We start from the raw sequence: 22057 nt of genomic DNA, 5'->3' as shown, positions 1-22057 counted from the left end.
GTTTACATTGTGATCACGATTAAAAATAGAGGCCTTGGCAAATTTAATCACATCCTCCAACCTGATCCCTCTAGCTTGGCACCAAAAAAAAATGAAGAGATCTACTGGATTGTCAGTTTAATGGATCAGTAAAATCCTTCAAGCAAAGAACATACTGCCCTTGACCAGTCTAGACTACCTTTTACTGTCATCCCACACTATATGGTTAATCATCAATATCTACAGTGCAACACTAATCTGCACGTATTGCTCCAGTTCATGATCAAAACAAGAAAAATGAACAAGCCTAGAGGTTTTGAACACAAAAATATTTCTTCACTTAACAAGACAATTGCCTTTTATTGGTCTCAAATGTCCTAAGGTGCCTCTCATGGAATAAACTATTTTATGATGACTATCACGTAGTTAATGCAAAACTGTTTCTGCAAATAGCTAAATTCCACAAATAGACAAGCAAGAGGCTGGTCGAACACAGCAAGACAAGCAGCATTAGGTGAAGAAGTCGACATTTTGGGTGCAACCCTCCTTCAATCCACCTCCTGATGCTGCCTGGCTTGCTGTGTTTTACCAGCCTCCTGCTAGTCGACTTTGGATTCCAGCATCTGCAGGTTTTTTTTGTCCCATATCCCTGAATTACACTGAATCTATTTATATTGATGTTGAGGTGCCAGGGCAAAGTTCAAAATCAAATGGGCAGCACAGTGGCAAGTGGGCAGCACGATGGCACAGTGGTTAGCATTACTGCCTCAAGGCGCCAGAGACCCGGGTTCAATTCCCGCCTCTGGCGACTGTCTGTGTGGAGTTTGCACATTCTCCCAGTGTCTGGGTGGATTTGCTCCGGGTGCTCCGGTTTCCTCCCACAGTCCAAAAATGTGCAGGTTAGGTGAATTGGCCATGCTAAATTGCCCGTAGTGTTTGGGGCAGGGATAAATGTAGGGGACTAGGTCTGGGTGGGTTGCGCTTTGGTGGGTCGGTGTGGACTTGTTGGGCCAAAGGGCCTGTTTCCACACTAAGTAATCTAAGTAATCTAAACAAAAACCAGGTTATAGTCCAACAGGTTTATTTAAAAGTACAAGCTTTCAGAGCGCTGCTCCTTCGTCAGGTAACTAGTGGGGCAGGATCATAGGACACAGAATTTATAGCAAAAGATCAAAGTGTCATACTACTGATGCAATGTATTGAACAAACCTAGATTGCTGTTAAGTCTTTAATCACTTAGAATGGAGATGCAGGTTTCCATAGATTAATATGTAAAGCCCAGAACTTCTTTCAAGTCACAATCCAGAGATAACTTGAGGTTTTATTTTTAAAAAGTGACATCTTAAGCTCAGACAATGCATTAAAGGTATGAGGTTATAGTCTGTCTGTATTTCAACTTTCGACCGGCTCTATTTCCAAAGATAACCAATAAACACTGTGGCTCAGTGGATAGCACTGCTGCCTCACAGCACCAGGGTCCCAGGTTTGATTCCACCCTCTGGCGACTGTCTCTGTGGAGTTTGCACATTCTTCCAGTGTCTGCACGGTTTCCTCTTGGTGCTCCGGTTTCCTCCCACAGTCAAAGGTGTGCAGGTCAGGTGAATTGGCCATGCTGAATTGCCCATAGTGTGAGGTGCATTAGTCAGAGGGAAATGAGTCTGGGTGGGTTACTCTTCGGAGAGTCGGTGTGGACTGGTTGGGCCGAAGGGTCTGTTCCCACACAGTAGGGAATCTAATCTAAACCCGTTGGACTACAACCTGGTGTTGAGATTTTAACTCTTTATGTTGGTATGAGCTGAGCAAGGAATGAGGATCAAAACCAAAAATTGAAAATCGTGGATGATTAATGCACCTGTGAACATAGATGGACTTTGCTTTATTGTCTCTTTGGAAAGTGCTGAACTCCTTCAGTAATGCAGTGAGTGTGAATCTAGACTAAATAAGTGAACCACTTCTTAAATGATTACACTGCCACCTAGTGAGTTGTAGAAACATCAAAACCACAGTTGAGAAATAATCCTCACACTGTGACCAGTAATGGATGATTTGACAAACTGACTGAAAACTGCAGAAAATCAGTGATATATTCCTATTCAAAAAGGTTAGAGAAAGTTACGTTCAGCAAAAGCATTGCTGACAGCAGCATGACTTGCAGGTGAAAACAGCAAAGTTTAATTTCCATTATATGGGTTAACAACCAATAAAATTTTGTCAGTAATATAGTTTATATTTGCAATCCTCATTTAATACAAGTGCAAGAAACAAAGAAAACACTTTACCTCAACATTTTTCAAGACTCAAATTAAAAAGGGCTTCATTTTGAAGATCTCTTTAATAAGGAGAATTAAAATAACAGATAAAAATTCTTCCAGATAGGATGAAGACAGAACAGACATACTGAGGCTGATGGATGGGGATGTCAGGGATAAGAGGTAATACACGCTGTGGTGAGATTGGGTAATACAGAAAAATCAGGATTGAGATGACGGGTGACAATTGACTACAAGCAGCTGGCAGGTCAGGAGAAAGGTTTAGGCAGAGTTCCAGCCTCAAATTCCATTGTTCATCCCATTCACTGCATTCTAAGTACTTTCAGATTCTCTACTCATCACTTCAGCTTTCTCTCCATTGCTTGCCACTATGCTGTTTTCTCTACTTTTTTTAAACAAAGAGTAAGACTCTCGGTCCCCATCATACACTCACAGGACAAGTACACTGCAGTAAATCTCCCTCTACACTTTTAAATTAAAAGTAAAGTTCCTTCTACTATTTAAACCTGTAAGTAAAGATCTCATTATGCTTTCAAACTGAAAGTAAGGCTCTTTCCACACTGTCACCATTGAAAATGCCTAGGACATGAACAGCATGCCGTTTGGTGCAGGCAAAAGTTCCTTTACTCCTTTAAACTGAAAATAAAGTTCCCACAACTCTGTCCCCATTAAACACTCCCAGAACAGGTATAGCACAGGGTTACATATAGAATGAATAGTATCCTCGACCCTTTGGAAGCAAGATTATAGCTCCTTACTAAAGTGAGCATGAAGCTGCGTCAACTCTTTTAAACTGGAAAAGCTCAGTGACTCTTTTAAAACAAAAGTTAAGCACTCACTGTTCTTAAGCTGAAAGTAAAGCCACATTTACTCATTCAAAATAAAAGTAAAGCTTCCTCCACACTGCCCCAGCAAACACTTCCAGAATAAGGACGGCATGAGGTTAGCTACAGAGTGAAGGTAACAATCTTCATGCTGTAAAGAAAGAAGTCTCTCTGTATAACTCAAATCCTCCAGTCCCAGTAACATCTTGCTAAATCTTTCCTGAGCCCTATCCAATTTAATAATATCTTCCTATAGCGAGGTGACCAGAACTGTACACAGTACCCTACAAGTGCTCTCGCCAATATTCTGTACAACCTCAACATGACATTTCAACTCCTTAGAACACAGATGGAAGGTGTGAAAATAAAATCCAATACCAGGGTCGTGTGCTTAAACAAAGGAGACTACAACAGGATGAGGGAGGAGCTGGCTAAAGTAGACTGGAAGCAAAGACATTATGGTGGGACAGTTGAAAAACTTTGGAGAACTTTTAAAGCAACCTTTCAAAGTGCTCATGAAAAGTATATACCAGTAGGAGAAAGTGAGGGCTGCAGATGCTGGAGAGTCAGAGTCGAAAAGTGTGGTGCTAGAAATGCACAGGTGGTCAGGCAGCATTTGAGGAGCAGGAGAGATGATGTTTTAGGCAGAACCCCTTCATCAGGAATATACACCTGTGAAAAGGGAGGACTGGAGGAAAAGAGATAATCTGTTGTGGGTGTCTAAGGAAATAAGGAAGGTTATCAAATTGAAAAAGGCATTCACAGGGGCCAAGATCAGCAGGAAACTAGAAGATTTGGAAAGCTTTAACGGTCAACAGAAAGCCACAAAAAAAGCTATAAAGCAAAGTAAGATAGATTAGGAGAATAAACTAGCTCAATGTAAAGACAAATAGCAGAAGTTCCTATAAATATATAGGATGAAGTGTGGCTGAAGTAAAGATTGGTCCTTTCGAGGGCGGGAAAGGGAACTTAGTAATGGGATATGAGAAAATGGCTGAGGCATTAAAAAGGTATTTTGTGGCAGTCATTCACAGTGGAGGACACTAATAACATGCCAGTAATTGACAGAGACGAAAGTAGGTGAGGACCCGGAAACAATAGTTATCACAAAAGAGGTAGTATTGGGCAAGCTAATGGAGCTAAAAGCAGACAAGTCTCCTGACCCTGATGGAATGCATCCCAGGGTACTAAAATAGATGATGGGAGAAATAGCAAATGCACTTGTGGTAATTTTCCAAAACTCACTGGACTTTAGGGCAGTTCCAGCAGATTGGAAATCAGCAAATGTGACACCACTGTTTAAAAAAAGGTAGGCAAAAGATGGGGAATTATAGACTGATTAGCTTAACCCAGAGGTGGGGAACCTTTTCATGCTGGAAGGCCGCATCATGTTACTTGTAATCTAATAAGGCCGCATCTAAGAAACTTCAATTATATATTCTTCAAAATTCACATTATTTTGTAAAAATCTAACTACTATGTACTAACTTTAAAAAAAGAAAAAAAATGTTAATTCGAAAGCTAACTAACCTTTTAATGACTTTGTTGTGACTGCTTTTTGTAGGAAAGCATTCGAATATTTGATTGTAGCATGGAGGTCTGCAGTTTTAGCTGATGTTCTAGATAGGTATTCATCATTTGTGACCCTAAGGGCGTCTTCATTTTAGTTAAGTAAGAGAATGCAGATTCACAGCAATAAGTGGTTGAAAAGCATTTTTCGTGCATGTTGCCAAAGGCATGGGTATTCTATTGCATTTTTCCATATTTCAATCGGATCTTTCTTAGCATCAAACAAGGACTTTAAATAAATATTAATAAAAAGTAAAAGATTTGTTCTGCAAAATTTGGATTCATTCAAAAAGCCACACACAATGACCTAGAAGGTTGCATGCGGCCTTAAGGCCGTAGGCTCCCCACCCCTGGCTTAACTTCTGTTTGGGGAACATGCTGGAGTCTATTATCAAGGAAGAAATAGGCCCATCAGGCAGACGCAGCACGGGTTCATGAAGGGCAGATCATGCTTAACTAATCTACTGGAATTCTATGAAGACATTACGAGCACGGTGGACAACAGGGACCCAGCAGATGTGGTGTATCTAGATTTCCAAAAGGTATTTGACAAGGTGCTGCACAAAAGACTGCTACATAAGATAAGGATGCAAGGCATTATAGGCAGTGTATTAGCATAGATTGGTTAACTAATAGGAAGCAAAACATGAGAATAAATGAGTGCTTTTTTGGTTGGCGATCAGTGACTAGTGGTATGCCTCAGGGATCAGTGTTGGGCTGCAATTAGTCACAACTTACATAGATGATTTGGAGTTGGAGGCCACGTGTGGTGTGTCAAAATTTGAGGATGACACGAAGATGAGTGGCAGAGCAAAGTGTGCACAGGACTGTAAAACTTTGCAGAGGAACATAGTTTAACTGCGTGGGCAAAGGTCTGGCAGATGGAATACAAAGTTAATAAATGTGAAGTCATCCATTTTGGTAGGACTAACAAGAAAAAGGACTATTACTTGCTTGGCAAAGAAATTGCAGCAAACAGCTGTGCAGAGGGACCTGGGTGTCCTTGTGCATGATTCACAGAAGATTGGTCTGCCCTTATTCGTTTTACCAAATTCAATACCTCACATTTATCCAAATTAAACTCCATCTGTCACTCCTCAGTCTATTAGCTTAATTAATCCAGATACCATTGTACTCTGAGGTAACGTTCTTCACTGTCCACTACACCACTAATTGTGGGGTCATCTACAAACTTCCTAATTATGACTCCTATATTCTCATCCAAACTGTTAACAACAGTGGACCCAGTACTGATGCCTAACCACTGGTCACAGGCCCCCAGTTTGAAGAACAACCCTCCATCACCACCCTCTATCTCTTACTGTCAAGCTAATTTAATATCCAATTGTCAAGCTCTCCCTGGATCCCATGTGATCTAACTATGAATCAGTCTACCATGCAGATTCTTGTCTAAGGCTTTAGTGAAGTCCATGTAAACAATGCCTACTGTTCTCCATGATCCTTTGACTATCATTAACTTGCTGAAAAAACTAAACAGTCTGATTGGAATCAAATAAAAGTAGAATTAATGGCTATCAATTGGTGCCTGTGCTGAATAGGCAGAAGTTTGACTAGTATTAGGCATTGAAGTATTAAAAATTTTGGAATCATTAATATCAATCAATTGAATAATAACCAGAAATGGAAACATGGCAACATAATACAAATGGGTAACAACAGTGCAAGAAAGGAGCTTGATACAATACTTCACTAGGAGAACAGCACATCTAGACTCGACTGTCAATGGTGGGATCACCAATTTAAGAATAATCAAACATGCACAACAAGCAGCGGGAAAATGCAATTTCAAAATCAATTTTTATTGTTTGAGGGACAGAGGGATAAAGGATCAGCAAAAAAAAAAAAATTTGAACGATGTAACATTCAATCTACAAGATAGACATGTACAGCAGACAAATTTGCAACTACCAGGCAGTAAGTCTCAAAAAAGCTAGGAAAATAAAACCCATTTTAAAAGAATTAAGAAACAATTAAAAGAGATTTTAAAAGGCATCAGGGTGCACAAAATAAATGAAATAAAAATCCAAAAATATGATAAGTAAGGTGAAATGGTTAAAAAGAAATTGGTTAAGAAAGCCAAGGGTAACTTTTCCTTGTTAGTTACTGGCATAATTTTGTTAAGTGGGGATGCAATACTGCTGGCTAACCCCATCCAAAAGCATGCATGGGATTTTCAAAGAGTAGGAAATGGATGACAGCAGTATTAGGGAAGGAAATATTGATATTAAAGGGCATGTTATTTTTAAAGAGGTGGTAGTGTTGGGCGTCTTGAAAACATGAGGGCAGTTGAGTTTCCAGGGCCAGATGGAATCTATTCAATTCTCCTGAGGGAGGCAAGGTAGGAAATATCTGGCCTTGAAAAATATATCTGTATCCTTTTTAGCCATAAGCAAGGTCTCAGAAGACAGGAGAATAACCAATGTTTTCCTCTGTTGAAAGAGAGCAACACAGACAATCCAGAAAATTATAGACCAGCGAGCCTTTCATCAGTGTTAGAGAAAATAGTGGAGAAGATTCTTAGGGACAGGACTTACATTTGGAAAAGGATTGACTTATTACGGATGTATAATTTTGTGCAGGGGACATCTTGTCTCTCAAATTTGATTGAGTTTTTTTTGAGGAAGTGACAATGATATTGATGAGGATAGGGCAGTGGATGTTGTCTACATGGACTTTACTAAAGCATTTGACAATGTTTCGCATGGTAGGCTAATTCAGAGGGTTATGTCACATGGGATCCATAGTGAGCTGGTAAATTGGATACAAAATTGGTTTGGTCACAGAAGACAGAGGTAGTTGAGGAGGGGTGTTTTACTGACTAGAGGTCTGTGTTCAGTGGTGCTCCACAAGGACCTGTTCTGGGACCTCTCCTGTTCGTAAAAGTGATTTGATGAAAATGTGAATGGTCTGATAAATAAGTTTGCAGACAACACGAAAATAGGTGGAGATGTGAATAGTGAGGAATGATACAGCAGGATACAGATCAGTTGGAAATTTAGATGGAGAAATGGCAGTTAATTTAATCTGGATAAATGTGAGATGATGCATTTTGGGAGATGAAATGCAAGAAGAAAGTACACAATAAATGGCAGGACCCTTAGGAGTTTTGATATTCAGAGAGACCGTTGGGTGCAAGTCCATAGATCCCTGAAAGTAGCAACAGAAGCAGATAAGGCAGTAAAGGAGGAGTACAGTACCCTTGCCTTCGTCAATCAGAACACATAGTATAAAGATTGGCAAGTCATGAATAATTGTTTAAAACTTTAGATAAGTCAATTTGGAGTATTGTACAGTTCTGGTCACCACACTGTAGGAAAGCTGTGGAAGCTTTGGAGGGGGTGTAAATTAGGTTTACCAAAATGTTGCTTGGATTGCAGTGTATTACCTGCAAGAAGTTGGATATACGTGGATTGTCAGAGACTGAGGGTGACTTGATAGAAATACAGCAAAAGCTTTATTAAATCAGCATCAATGGAATCAAGAGCATTGATCAATTATTCCAAATTATTAAGAGGTATGCCATTGTAAACCTTTACCAAACAAAGCTTGAGGCATCAACATCCCTCAAAAAAATCTATGTAAAAGCTTTAACGTACTTCCTAAAGTCAATTTAAAAACATAACTAAACACTAGAAACATAGTGCATGAGTCGACACATCACAGTTATATTTTATTTATAGCATAAACACACTGTTAGATTGTGGTATGTGAGGTACATAATGTATGTCAGTTTATGAAAAGCACTGGTTAAAACAAGGTTTTCTGTATATAAAATTGACAGGCATGGATAGGATGAATAGTCAGAGTCTTTTTCCCAGGGTGGAAACGTCAAATGATAGGATGCATAGATTTGAAGTGAAAGGGAGACATTTAAAAGAGGACAGTAGGTGCCTGGAGTACGTTGATGGGGAGGTTGTATGAGCAGATACGACACATTTAGACAGACATGAACAGGCAGGAAATAGAGCGATATGGACCATGTGCAAGCAGATGGGATTAGTTTAGAACGACTTCATTGTCGATGCAGAAATGCTGCGCCGCAGGGCCTGTTCCTGTGCTGTACTGTTCTATGTTCTGTTTACACTGACATTGGGCATGTATCTTAACCCAAAATAAAGGCAAGTACAAGTACAAATACAATCAGACACAAATAACAGTCTTCCCTTAGCTGAGTTAGCTGCAAGGCATGTAATTGTTCCAGACAGAGTGGGTGGGGTTAACATTCAAAGGAATGCTTTAAGTTAAAAGGGGAAAAAAAAACTTGTATTGAAATCAAGGATTACAGAATAATAAAGCACAAAAAGATGATACTCAGATCATTACATGTCTTCCCATTTTTCATTCATTCATGGGATTTAGGCGTCACTGGCTATGAACTGTCAGCATTTATTGCTCATCCCTAACTGCCGAGGGGGCCGTTAAGAGTCAAACACTTGACTATGTGTCTGGAGTCACATATAGGACAGACTAGGGAAAGATGGCAGTTTCCTACCCGAAGAACATTTCTGAACCAAATAGATTCTCGTACCTCCAGTGACACTCCACTGTGGCAAAGGGCTCTGCAAATTTCACTCCCAATCTAAGGCAGATGTTATGTTAGAACTATAAACAGCCATAATGCTGTTACTACAGATAATTTTTTCCTGAGGATCTTTTTCATTTTTAGTAGTTCTTTTCTTATTCTCATTAATTCCTTTATGAGAGTATGCAGGAACATGAGCTTCTGTATTTTTATTTGAGTTTTCTTTTCTTAAATAAAGATTGTACAATTATCAAAGAACACAAACAACATTAAACATCACGAAATATTTTAACTTGAATCTCAAATTAATAAAAGCAACTTATTTAGTGGTAAAGAAATCTCTAAACTTTATTTCCAAAACGGGATCATGAAAGAATGATACACATGGCAGTGAATGGTTCAATTTAGAAGAACTGGGCCAGGAGCTTCCAACTGAAAATCTGACAATCAAGTAGGAATGGAATGAATTCCAGGAGGTTCAACTAAATGTTATGCTAATCAACCCCATCAGGCAGGTAAAACAAAAAGGAAAAGCCTAAATTTATTTCTGAGGTACATTAAGGGAAAAGTACCTCAAATACAAAGTAGGACCAATTAAAGATCACAGTGGTAATTTTACATGGAGTATACATAGGCTTCCAAATGAATATTGTCCATTGGTGTTCACGAACATGGGTGTTGATCAAGGATAAGATCTGTGATTCAGTTGAAGAAATTAGTACAGACAGCGAGGAGGTTATTAGCAGTCTCGCAGGTATAAAGATGGATAAATCTCAAAGGCCAGATGAAATTCATCCCAGGTTGTTGAGTGATGCAAGGGAGGAAATAATTGGGGTACTGGAAAAAAAATTCAGTTCCTCCCTGGCCACAGGTGAAGTGCTGGAGAACTGGAAAACAGCCAATATGATATTGTTACTAGGAAGGGAGCAAGGGATAAACCAGGAAACTATAGACTGGTCAGTCTAAACTCATTGGTAAGGAAACTATTGGAAGCAATTCTGAAGGACAGAATGAATCTGCATTTTGAGAGGCAGGGATTTTTCAAGAAATAGTTAGCATGGTTTTGAAAGAGAGGTCATGTCTGACCAATTTGACTAATTCTTTCAAAGAGGTGACCAGACCCATAGCAATGCGGCTCGTATCTGTCATCTGGGCAATGGGATGGGGAATGAGTGCTGGCCTAGCTAGCGATACCTTCATCCCATGAATGGTACACAGATGAGGGCAATGCTTTTGATGTGGTTTACCTGGACTTCAGCAAGGCTTTTAATGAAATCCTGCATGGGAGACTGATAGCACAGCTAAGAGCCCATGGGATCCAAGGAAATTTGGCAAACTGGATCCAAAATTGGCTGAGTAGCAAAAGCAGACGGTGATGGTGGAAGGGTGTCTGGAGGTCACTGGAGGTCTGTGCTCAGTGGAATCCCACAGGGGTCAGCATTGGGTCCCTTGCTGTTTGTAGTTTACGCAAGTGATTTAGATTTGATTATCACTAAGCTTGTACATGATACAAAAATTGCCGGGGGGGTAAAACTGTGAGAAGGATAGCCTTTGATTGCAAGAGGATAGTTGGACTGATCAGTAGAAAATAGAGTTCAATCCAGATAACTGTGAAGTGATGCACTTAGGCAGGACAAGCAAGGCAAAGGAATACATGATGAATAATAGGACTGTGGAAGCACTGAGGATCAGAGGGGCCTTGGTGTGCATACACACTGGTTCTTTAAGGTATCAGGTCAGGTGGATAAAGTAATTAAGGGGGCATATGGGATACTTGCTTTTAGTAGGCGAGGTGTGGAGTTGAAGAGCAGGGAGGTTTTGCTGGAACTGTGTAAAATACTGATTAGGCCACAACTAGTGTGCCCAGTTCTACTATAGAAAATATGCGACATCACTGGAGAAGGTGCAGGAGGGACTGACCAGGATGTTGCCTGGTGGCAAGTTTCAGTTATGAACACAGATTAGACAGACTGGTGCTGTTTGCTTAGAACTTAGTTCTAATCTAATCTATATGAAATGTAGGGGAATGGGTCTGGGTGGGTTGCACTTCGACGGGTCGGTGCGGACTTGTTGGGCCGAAGGGCCTGTTTCCACATTGTAAGTAATCTAATCTAATTTAAACACAGGAGATTGAGAGACGATATGATTGAGATGTATAAAATTATGAGAGGCGCAGTTAGGGTAGTCAGGAAGAGACTTCGACCTTTGATGGAGGGATCAATGTCTAAGGGGCAGAGATTTAAGGCAAGGGATAAGAGGTTTAAGGGCTCTGTCAGGAAAACACTTTCAACCAGAAGGTGGTGGGAATCTGGAACTCACTGCCTCTAAGTTTGGTAGAGACAGAAAACATCATAACATTTCAGTATTTCGATGTCCACTTGTGAAGCCAAGACTATAGAGGCTAGGTGTTGGAAAATGACAACAGAATAGTTGGTGATTGTTTTGATATCAGATGTGTTGGTCCAAAGGGTCTTTCTCTGTGCTACAGATCTGTGACTCTATTGGTATCTGCGGACCATAACCACTGGATCCAGACCTCCCACTATAAGTTATATTCCAGTCCTGTGTAGATATTCCAAACCCCAGCACCTGACAGGCAGCACAACTGTCTTTAATCTCACTGCTGGTTGCAGAAAATGTTGTCAGGCCCCTTCATTATACCTACGACAACTACAACCATGATCACCATGACTACTACAACTATAACATTCCTTATTGCTCCCCCTCTACCGGAATGGTTTCCTGCACCACTGTGCCATGGCCAATTTGCACATCCAGTTGACAGCTCCCACTCTATACTGAACACATGAGAGAACTCCAAAATCATATTGGAATCAAGGGTAACATGTGACCTGGAAGCAAGGTGCACAATACAAGTCCTAACGGAAGATATAGTGTCAGTGTGTGAAGGGTGCTGGATGTAATATCACAAGGTTTAGTACTTGTTCTGTTGTAGTTTTTATGTAGAATATATAGCTATGAAACAGATGACTTAGACAATTCACACGGTGAATGTCGATGCTTAGACATGAGCCTTCTCTTCAAATTCTGCACCTATATTCTCTTCACCATTTCATATGCCTCAATCTCTCGTGTCAATATATTCATCTTCAACCACTCGCCAGACGGAGCTACTTTCTCAACTTGATCAAATGACTAGTTTGCTTTGATGAGCTTGTACCTATATTGTAATGACATCAGCTGATCTGGACTCAAATAGAAATAGATTCCACATTCACCCTATTCAACCCTCTCAAAATGTTGAAGGCCTCTCAGATTTTCTCTTAGTCTTCTTCCAGGGAATGTTGTTCCAATCCTGTTCAATCTTTCCTGGCAGTTGCTACAAGACATTGCTAATCACATGTTAAGCGTGTTTACTTCTGGGAAACCACAAGGCATAGCTAGGTTCAATACCTGGAAGAAAACTACCTTCCTCATTCATTTCATTATTGAATGTATTAAGATAGGTCCCTTGTTAACTTATAACTTATAACATCTCCAAATCATGCGAAATTTAAAATATGGTCAGGCCTACAAATGTTCATTTGGAATAAATTTGCACTTTGACTGTTATGATGATTTTGAACCTATATATAAAATACATCGGTTGAATTATTCAAACATGATTTTTATACTTCAGCCAGTTACAGGACATCTTAAAGTTAGTTATCTAATTCCTATCCAATGCAGAACATTGTCATTCCTTTTCCATCCTTTTCCATTAAGAATATGTTATATGTGATTACGATCCTCTCAATATGTCCTCTGGTTACATCACAATCTACAACTTTCCGGATGAAAGGCTTTTGCCCGAAACTTTGATATTCCTGCTCCTTGGATGCTGCCTGACCTGCTATGCTTTTCCAGCACCACACTAATCTAAACTCTGGCTTCCAGCATCTGCAGTCCTCACTTTTGCCTACAATCTACAACTGTCAACACTGGACTGCACACAACAAATATGCCAATCATCACGAGAAGGCTATAAGTTTTGCTAATCAAGAATACAAGCAAGTGCAGATAAATTAAAAAGAGCTAGTTTTAGATGCATCATATTCACTTACCTCCATGCTCTAAGAATACACGAACACATCTTTCTTTGCCCCGCGCTGCAGAAAAATGGAGCAGAGTCCATCCATTAGCATCACGACCATTAGGAGAATAGCCTTGTTCCAGCATCTTGCGCACTGTATGAACATCACCAGCTGCAACAGCATTTTGGATTTGCAGTTCCTGCTGCAGTTCCGGGTTTCTTCTACAGTGGTGATGGAACATGCTAGTGAGTCACGTTGTCACAATAGATTCATGAGGTCAATGTTGAATACCTTCATCAAGCTTTAATGAGAATTCACAAATTAGACACAATAGCCATCTCCAAATCATTTTGTAAAAATTAAACACTCCAACAGAATTCACCAATTAGAAAACCTGGCGACACATTTAAAGAATATGTCATTAAATAGGAGCGCCTGATGCTTAGAACACTTGCATTTACTGGCAGTATGAATTCCCAACAGACATCATAAAACTAAAGAGCCTCTTATTATGAATCTCTTAGTCATTTGCTTACATCACAAATTTGACACTCAGTAGACTAAAACACTCCCAATGTCCACTGCTGGAAAACAGTTCAAACTTTCAGGATTTTAAAATTTCAAGTATAGTTTGTACACATCCCTCTACCTACTCAAAGTTAACAAATTGCAGACACTATCTGCTACATTCATAGCTACTGGTGATTTTAAATTAACAGAATGAACACGTACAACAAAACTTTCAGCAGGAATCACTAAAATAAAAATGAGAAAATAAAAAGGATGTTATTCATGAATGTCACTGACAGAAGGCATTTTGAATGCTCTTCTCTTCCAATCATCTATGCGTAAAACACAGCTGTATTGCTTTGGATTGGGAGTCAAATGTCAGTCAAACCAGGTAAGGGTGGCAGATTTCCTTCGCAAAAGGATAGTTTGGGATTATAAATGGCAAGTAAAATTTGTATCAGACAAATGTCAGGGAATGACTTTCTCCAATAAGAGAATCCATTCATCATTCCTTGATATTCAATTATCACTACTGAATTCCCCAATATCAACATCCTGGAGTTACCACTGACCAGAAACTGAATTGGATTAGCCATCTAAATACTGTTGAATAATTACAGGGCAGAGTTGGAAATTCTGTTTGAAATTCACTTCTTGACACCTAAAGAGTGTTCACTATGTTTAAGGCACACACAGGAGTTTGATAAAATACTCTCCATTTGTCTGGATGAGCGCAGTTCCAAAAATACTCGACGTTATCTTGGGTAAAGCTGCCCACTTGACTAGTGCCTCATCCACCATCTTTAACGTTCATTTCTTTTATCATTAATGCACAGAGGTAGCAGATTGTATCATTTTACAAGATTAACTGATCTATAACATGTCAAAACGCCTTGAACAGCACATTTCCAAATCATGACCTCTACCACCTAGAAGGAAACATGAAGCAGGTGCATAGGACCTTCAGCAAGTACCAAACCAAGTCATTCTGACTTGGAACCATATCAGTATTCCTTCACTGTCACTGGGTCAAGATCCTGAAACTCCCTTAACAGTTCTGTGGGTGTATCTGTACCAGATGGACTAAGCACTTCAGCGTAGCAGCTTACCATGTCTGGAGGGTAATTAGGAACAGACAATAAATATTATTGCCTGAGTCAATATTCCATGAAAGAGAAAACAAACTTCTACTGTATCTCACAGCATTTGAGTTGGTCAAAGAAAAGGTTAGACCAAATGTTAATTTAGACTGAATGACACCAAACCATTGAACCAACTTCCACTTTCAAGCCAAGTAAAAGACATCTTCTGCCTAAATCACTGATTATTTTCAAAATTCATATCTAATAAAACAATTGAGTTGAATAATTACAAATTTTTCTGGATTAGCTCCAGATGTTGCATTTTGTTAGGTAATACGAATAACACAGACACAGGATTGTTTCAAATGCTTGAAACAAAAGACAACATGAACTTTGAATCCTCCCCCTCACTTGTGAACATGACATTATGAGTAGCAAGTATTTAGTCTAGATCCATAGATTGGTATTGCATGCAGTATTGCTGTTGTTTAAAACAGGGAATAGCATTCATATTCCAACTAGGGATTCTAAAATTATAGATTGTCACCAAGCACCCTGTTTCACTGACAGATTTCTTTTCACCCGAGGTCAAATAATGACATTTGTTAGACTTTATTTAAAATGCTATCGACAAAAATCTATCAATAACTGATAGTTTTGGCAGAGTTTAAATCTGGCATATACAGCAGCAGCAGTGATGTTATCAAACAGTTAAGAAGCAAATCATACTAAGGTACAAAGGTACAGCACAAAGGAATCAAAAACTTCAAATGGTGGATTAACTTCAAAAAATCTTTTAAAACATTTATGACATTTTAACTTTTATATTCCAAACATAAAATTAGTTTTTAAGACCATCAAGAGTGTGCTTAACAACAATCATGAAGCTAGCAGACTGTTAAAATTTACCATGCCTCATTCAACAAAGTGCAGCTTTTTCAGGAGCTTGGAAACAATTAGCACCTTTGATCACTAGGGGTGGAATGAGACCAAGTTCTCATCAATTCAATTATTTTCCACTTGATATCGTTTGAGAACACCTCAGTTCCCTCTCAAGTCTAAAATGTGCATACCCCAAACACTGCTATCAGTGAATGAATATTGACAGATTCACATCATTACACTGCAAAATCTCAGCCATTATTTCAAAAAAGTGTGTTACTTGAATAATTGATGTAGAGCACAGCGAAGGTGGTTATCTCAGAGTACAATGGGACTTTCATCAGATGGGCCGATGGGCTAAGAAGTAACAAAAGGAGTTTAACTTAGATAAATGTGAGGTGTTGCATTTTGGTAAGGCAAATCAAGGCATGATGTGTATACACTTAATTATAGGATCCTGGGGAGTATTGCCAAACAAGCAACCTTGGTGTGCAGGTTCATAATTTTTTGAAGATGGAGTCACAGGTAAGCAGGGTAGTGAAGACAGCATTTGATACACTTGTCTTTATTGGTCAATGCATTGAGCATAGGGAGTTGGGAGATCATGTTGCAGCTGTACAGGACATTGGTTAGGCCATGTTTGGAATAGTCCATTCAATTCTGGTTTCCCTGCTACAGCAAGGGTCTTGTTAAACTTGAAAACGTTCAGAAAGGATTTACAAAGATGTTGCTAGGGTTGGAGGGTTTAAGCTATAAAGAGAGGTTGAATTGACTGGGACTATTTTTCCTGGAGCTTCAAAGGCTGAGGGGTGACCTTAAATCGCGAGGGGCATGGATAGGGTGAAGAGCCAAGTCTTTATCCCCAGGATAGGGGAGTCCAAAACCAGAAGGCCTAGGTTTAAGGTGAGAGGAAAAATATTTGACAGAGACTTAAGCAGCAATGTTTTCAAGCAGAGGGTGATGCATATATGGAATGAGCTGCCAGAGGTGGTGGTGGACACTGGTACAATTACAATGGGTACATGAATCGGAAGGGTTGAAAGGATATGGGCCAAATGCTGGCAAATGGGACTAGATTAATTTAGGATATCCGGTCAGCATGGATGAGTTGGACCAAAGGGTCAGTTTCTGTGCTGTACAACTCTGACTCTAATTGGTGGAGAAATTCACCTTACATACCTGTAAAAATGATTTGCTATATGTGTTGTCTTGGATATCTAATCAAGTTTCAGAACCTGTGTAACAATATGGACAGCTAGAATTCCAATGAGCAAATTTCGAATCACCTCACATCCCTGGAAACACAGAGTAGGCCAGTCAGCACCTGTGGAGAGAATAAAATCATTGTAAACAGACCCTCCATGTTTTAGGTTCATCCCATGCATCAGAAATAAGAGTGTTGAAGAATGGCAAAGCAAAAAAATCTGTACATATGAATGGAGTTACGATTCCACAGATCGACAAACCAAAGACATATTAGCATCAAAGCCTGATAAGGGTATACATTTACTCAACTTCAGACTAGAAAGCTCAAATGAAATCACATGCATTTCCCCAGTGTACCTTGATGGGTGTTGAAACAGTTTAAACAAATAAGATCAGAGTGGGAATGGAAAGTGTAACCTCAGGTCACACTCGTATTGATGTGATTAATTAATGAGACTGGGAAGAATGACAGGAGATCTCATAGAAACTTGGAAAATTCTTAAAGTTAAGAATAAGCTATCTGCAAAAATGTAGTTTCTATGGTTTAGAAACTGAGGACACAGAATAAGAGGTAGGTCATTTAGGACTGAGATTAGGAAGAATTTCTTTACTCAGAGGGTTGGTTTCTTGTTATTCATAGCTAAATGTTTTGAGTGGGTTAAGTGAGAGAAAATAAAGATTATTTAGATATTAAACTCTCTAAAAGCTTGCTGCTAGAGCTATTTAATTGGACTGAGTATAAGAAAACATATCACCAGTATACAAACATGGCAATAAAAAGTGTCTGTGACACTTGTGAACAGAATAGGATCTTTAGCAATGTGGTCACTTGATCTGCATCTTTCCTCCCTAATGCAGAGAAAACGGAACAAAGTGTATAAGACGAGAGGAAGTCTACATAAATTGCTGTCTCATTCAGGACTGTCTGGTACTTTATACTTGCTTGGGAGGAAATCAATGAATTGGGGGGGTGTGGGGAAGTGGTGTTGGTGTGCATAATTAGAACAGTCATAGCAAGGTGACAGATCTATACCTTCCCCAATTCTCATTTTTACATCAGATACTACAGTAATTTTCATAATTTAGAAGAATTTTAAACGCCTATCGAATTAAGGAAAACTTGTATCTTGAGTTGGTAACTTGAGTCATTCATCTCGAAAGGACAGGAATATGAAAGTAAGATATACTTCTGAGGCTTTATAAGGCTCTGGGCAAACCACGTTTAGAGTATTGTGAACAATTTTAGTCCCCGTACCTCAGGAAGGATGTTTTGATCCTGGACCGGGTTCACGATGGTTCAGAGGAGGTTCACAAGAATGATCTCAGAGATGAAAGGCTTAACATAGGAGGAATTTTGAGGACTACCTGGGACTACACCCCATAGAGTTTAGAAAGATGACAGGGAACCTAACTGAAACTTACAGAATACTGAATGGCTCAGACAGAGTGGACTTTGGGAAGATGCTTCCAATGGCAGGAGAGCCGAGGAGCCGAGGGCACAGCCTTGGAGTAAAGTGAAGCCCCTTTACAACAGAGATAAGGAGAAACCTCTTTAGCCAGAAAGTGGTCAATTTGTGGAACTCATTGCCAACAGAAGGCTGTGGAGGCCAAGTCTTTGAGTATATTTAAAACAGGAACAGATGCGTTCTTGATTGCCATGGGGATCAAAGGTTACAGGGAGAAAGCAGGAAAATGCAGCAACATGATCAAATGGCAGAGCAGACTCAATGGGCTGAATGGTCTAATTTCTGATCCATGTCTTATGGTTTTATGTTCAACTTTATTGAAATTTCCTCGACCTTTAAAGCTAATTTAAAAATGAATACTAGAAACAGGCCTGAGACAAAACTAATGGCAAGATGAATTCATCAGTTGTGTTTCTGAAAAAACAAATATGTTTACAAAGCTCGAAGCAGCTCTAAATCAAGTTGGTTATTTTGTACCCAAACATACTGGAAGGTGCATGTCTTGTAGTTTATTTTATTTACAAAATGGTCTGTTGTACCGCATATAAATGGTAATGATACTAATACATCCTTTGCTTCTTTTATGTAAATTTCCAGATGTCTGGACATATCCTTCAGCAAATATTTCACTGACATTTCCTCTCAATGTACATTTGCTAACAATCCAACTTTTCAGATTTCATTAATATGCCTGTCTATCCTTTATTTTTTCAGTCTGAAAAATGGTACAAGTCCAATAGCTACCAATTATCTAATGCTGCTGAACTGCCTGCTTGTTCTAAGAGTTTTACTTTATTTCGTATTTCGCCTTTACTATTTATGCTGTTGCAGGCCTTGCTGTCATATGGAGGAAGCATCATTTGAAAACTAAAGGCCCGTCATAGCAATTATAATTGTTCTTCATGAATGGGGTGGCACGGTTGCTCAGTGGTTAGCACTGTTGCCCCTCAGTGCCAGGGAGCGGGTTCGGTTCCAGCCTCAGGCGTGTGGAGTTTGCACATTCTCCACGTCTGCATTGGTTTCCTCCAGGTGATCCAGCTTCCTCCCTCAGTTCAAACATATGCAGGTTATATGAATTGGCCATGCTAAATTGCGCATAGTGTTCAGGGGTGTGCAGGATAGGTGCATTAGTAAAGGGTAAATGTCGAGTAATAGGGTCTGGGTGGATTCCTCCTCGGAGGGTCAGTGTGGACTTGTTGGGCCCAATGGCCTGTTTCCACACTGTAGGGACTCTATGAAACAACTTTCATAGACTGAGAGATGACCACGGTGGTATACTCTAAGAGGGGAGATCTCTAAGGAGTCCCACACTAACAGTTGTCCAATCTAAAATAACTGTTTCCTCAGCTGATGCCCATTTCTACCAGAGATTGCAAGTACAGTGCAAAAGAGCTCATCTGCAGCCACTGAAACATTCACGGAATATTCCAGAGATCCTCATCAAAGCCCAATTGTGAGCAATGGATACAGTGGTCAGCAAATCTTAGTGAATTTGATTTTTGCACATATGTAATCCAAGTAATCTTCTGGGTGTAATCTAGCAGGCTGTTATCATACTTTAGTAATAAAATGTATGCATCAACTATGCCCACCAATAATCTTGAACAGCATTTGTTGCTTTTTTTTAACTAAAACTGGTTAACTAACTCAGAAAATAGTTCTTCAGATTTCACAGACTCAAACAAATGTACTCCAACTTTTCTTCACTATCTGGGACTGCTGCTTGAAAGAAAGATAAATACAAGGTGAGACTGTTTAATATTCAAGCTGAAAGCATATGGTATCTCAAAAAACAGTCTTTCACCAGGCAATGTGTTGACAGCAGTTAAAAATTGCCACCTCAAGAAATGATTGGGTAAGCATACAGTTGTTTTCCTGAACAGAGGTGGCTGACAGATGATAATGGAGGTACACAACATTATGAGGGGATGAAATAAGAAAGACTTGCTTCCCCTAGCAGAAAGGTCAATTACCAAGGGAACAGGTTTAAGGCAATTTGTAGATGGGTTTGAGGGGACATGACAAAAAGCCCCTTGACCCAGAAGGTGCTCAATATCAGGAATTCACTGCCCAGTTTGGTAGTTCATTCTGGCTGGCAAAGACACACTGGGTTAAATGGCATCCTCCTATGATGAAACGTTTCTATGATTCAACACTTAAAATGACCGTGAAATTGTTGAACTGTCATCGTAACTCAAATGGTTCAACCAAAGTTCTTTAGTAAAGGAAACTTGCCATTCTTCCTTGGTCTGATCTATACTTGACTTCACTTGCACAGCAAGGTGGCTTGCACTTTATTTTTAAACAATTAAAGCATGCAGTTATTTACTGACCATTTGACTGTTCTTCAAAACGTGGTCTTCGTAAAATCTGTAGTCCACGGTGAATGTCTTCAGAGACTGAGTTCAGATTTTGACTCAATGAACGAACAATGACATATCTGCAAGTTAGCATGGAGGGGAACTTGAAGGTGGTGAAGGTACTCCCAGATGGCAGGTGCAGTCTCCATTTGCAAACTAGGGAAGTGCCGCTGAAGCCTTCAAGTTGCTGCAGCACATCTTGTAGCAGAATTTCCTCTCTTGCAGCATTGTGAATCTATCAACATGGATTGCAGCGGTTCTAGAAGGCCGTTCACTATCACCATCTCAAGAGTTATAACCAACATCGGTCGAATGAATTAAAGTTGGTATGCATTGCAGTCCAATGTTTGTGTTTTAGGCACTCCCAAGACATAGTTGGCTCGGCCAATATTTATTGCTCATCCACAATTGTCCTTTGAGAGAGTGAGAGGGCAAGAATGTTTAAATTGGACAAGGTAGTGTTTAAATTTGAATGTTTAAATGAGACAACAGGGTGTATAAATTTGAATGCTGTTGGAGCTGCATTCGTACAAACAATTTGAGAACATTGCATTAAAACCTGTCTTTATCTTTCAACTATCTACAAAGCGTAGGGTACGACTACGAGCGAGAGCTATCCAGGAGATAGTGCTGAAAGACAATAGACAATAGGTGCAGGAGTAGGCCATTCTGCCCTTTGAGCCTGCACCACCATTCAATATGATCATGACTGATCATCCTTAATCAGTATCCTGTTCCTGCCTTATCTCCATAACCCTTGATTCCACTATCCTTGAGAGCTCTATCCAACTCTTCCTTAAATGAATCCAGAGACTAGGCCTCCACTGCCTTCTGGGGCAGAGCATTCCACACAGCCACCACTCTCTGGGTGAAGAAGTTTCTCCTCACCTCTATCCTAAACGGTCTACTCCGTGTTTTTAAGCTGTGTCCTCTGGTTCGGCACTCACCCATCAGCGGAAACATGTTTCCTGCCTCCAGAGTGTCCAATTCTTTAATAATCTTATATGTCTCAAATAGATCCCCTCTCAGTCTTCTAAACTCAAGGGTATACAAGCCCAGTCACTCCAGTCTTTCAGTGTAAGGTAGTCCCGCCATTCCAGGAAGTGACCTCGTGAACCTACGCTACACTCCCTCAATAGCCAGAATGTCTTTCCTCAAATTTGGAGACCAGAACTGCACACAATACTCCAGGTGTGGTCTCACCAGGGCCCTGTACAGCTGCAGAAGAACCTCTTTGCTTCTATACTCAATCCCTCTTGTTATGAAGGCCAGTATGCTATTAGCCTTCTTCACTATCTGCTGTACCTGCATACTTACCTTCATTGACTGGTG

General features: G+C 39.8%; 1 protein-coding gene across 8 annotated transcripts in view; it reads right to left on the bottom strand.

Moving 5' to 3' along the window:
• asb7 (ankyrin repeat and SOCS box containing 7) overlaps positions 1-22057 on the bottom strand; it is an 84034-nt gene that overhangs the window by 21368 nt on the left and 40609 nt on the right. For 5 of the 8 annotated variants that reach the window (XM_072564892.1, XM_072564890.1, XM_072564894.1 and 2 more), the window contains 3 exons: positions 20699-21138; positions 16873-17017; positions 13250-13520 (listed from right to left, as the gene is read on the bottom strand). In XM_072564892.1, the coding sequence (XP_072420993.1) occupies positions 13250-13460 (211 nt within the window). In that variant the 5' untranslated portion in view covers positions 13461-13520; positions 16873-17017; positions 20699-21138. The remainder of the gene's footprint in view (positions 1-13249; positions 13521-16872; positions 17018-20698; positions 21139-22057) is intronic. The other 3 variants (XM_072564896.1, XM_072564891.1, XM_072564897.1) reach the window with 2 other exon arrangements.

This window comes from Chiloscyllium punctatum, chromosome 48, assembly GCF_047496795.1.
Source record: "Chiloscyllium punctatum isolate Juve2018m chromosome 48, sChiPun1.3, whole genome shotgun sequence".
Taxonomy (NCBI): Eukaryota; Metazoa; Chordata; class Chondrichthyes; order Orectolobiformes; family Hemiscylliidae; genus Chiloscyllium; species Chiloscyllium punctatum.
The sequence above is the reverse complement of the archived record's forward strand: the minus strand, read 5'-3'. Positions and strand labels throughout refer to the sequence as shown.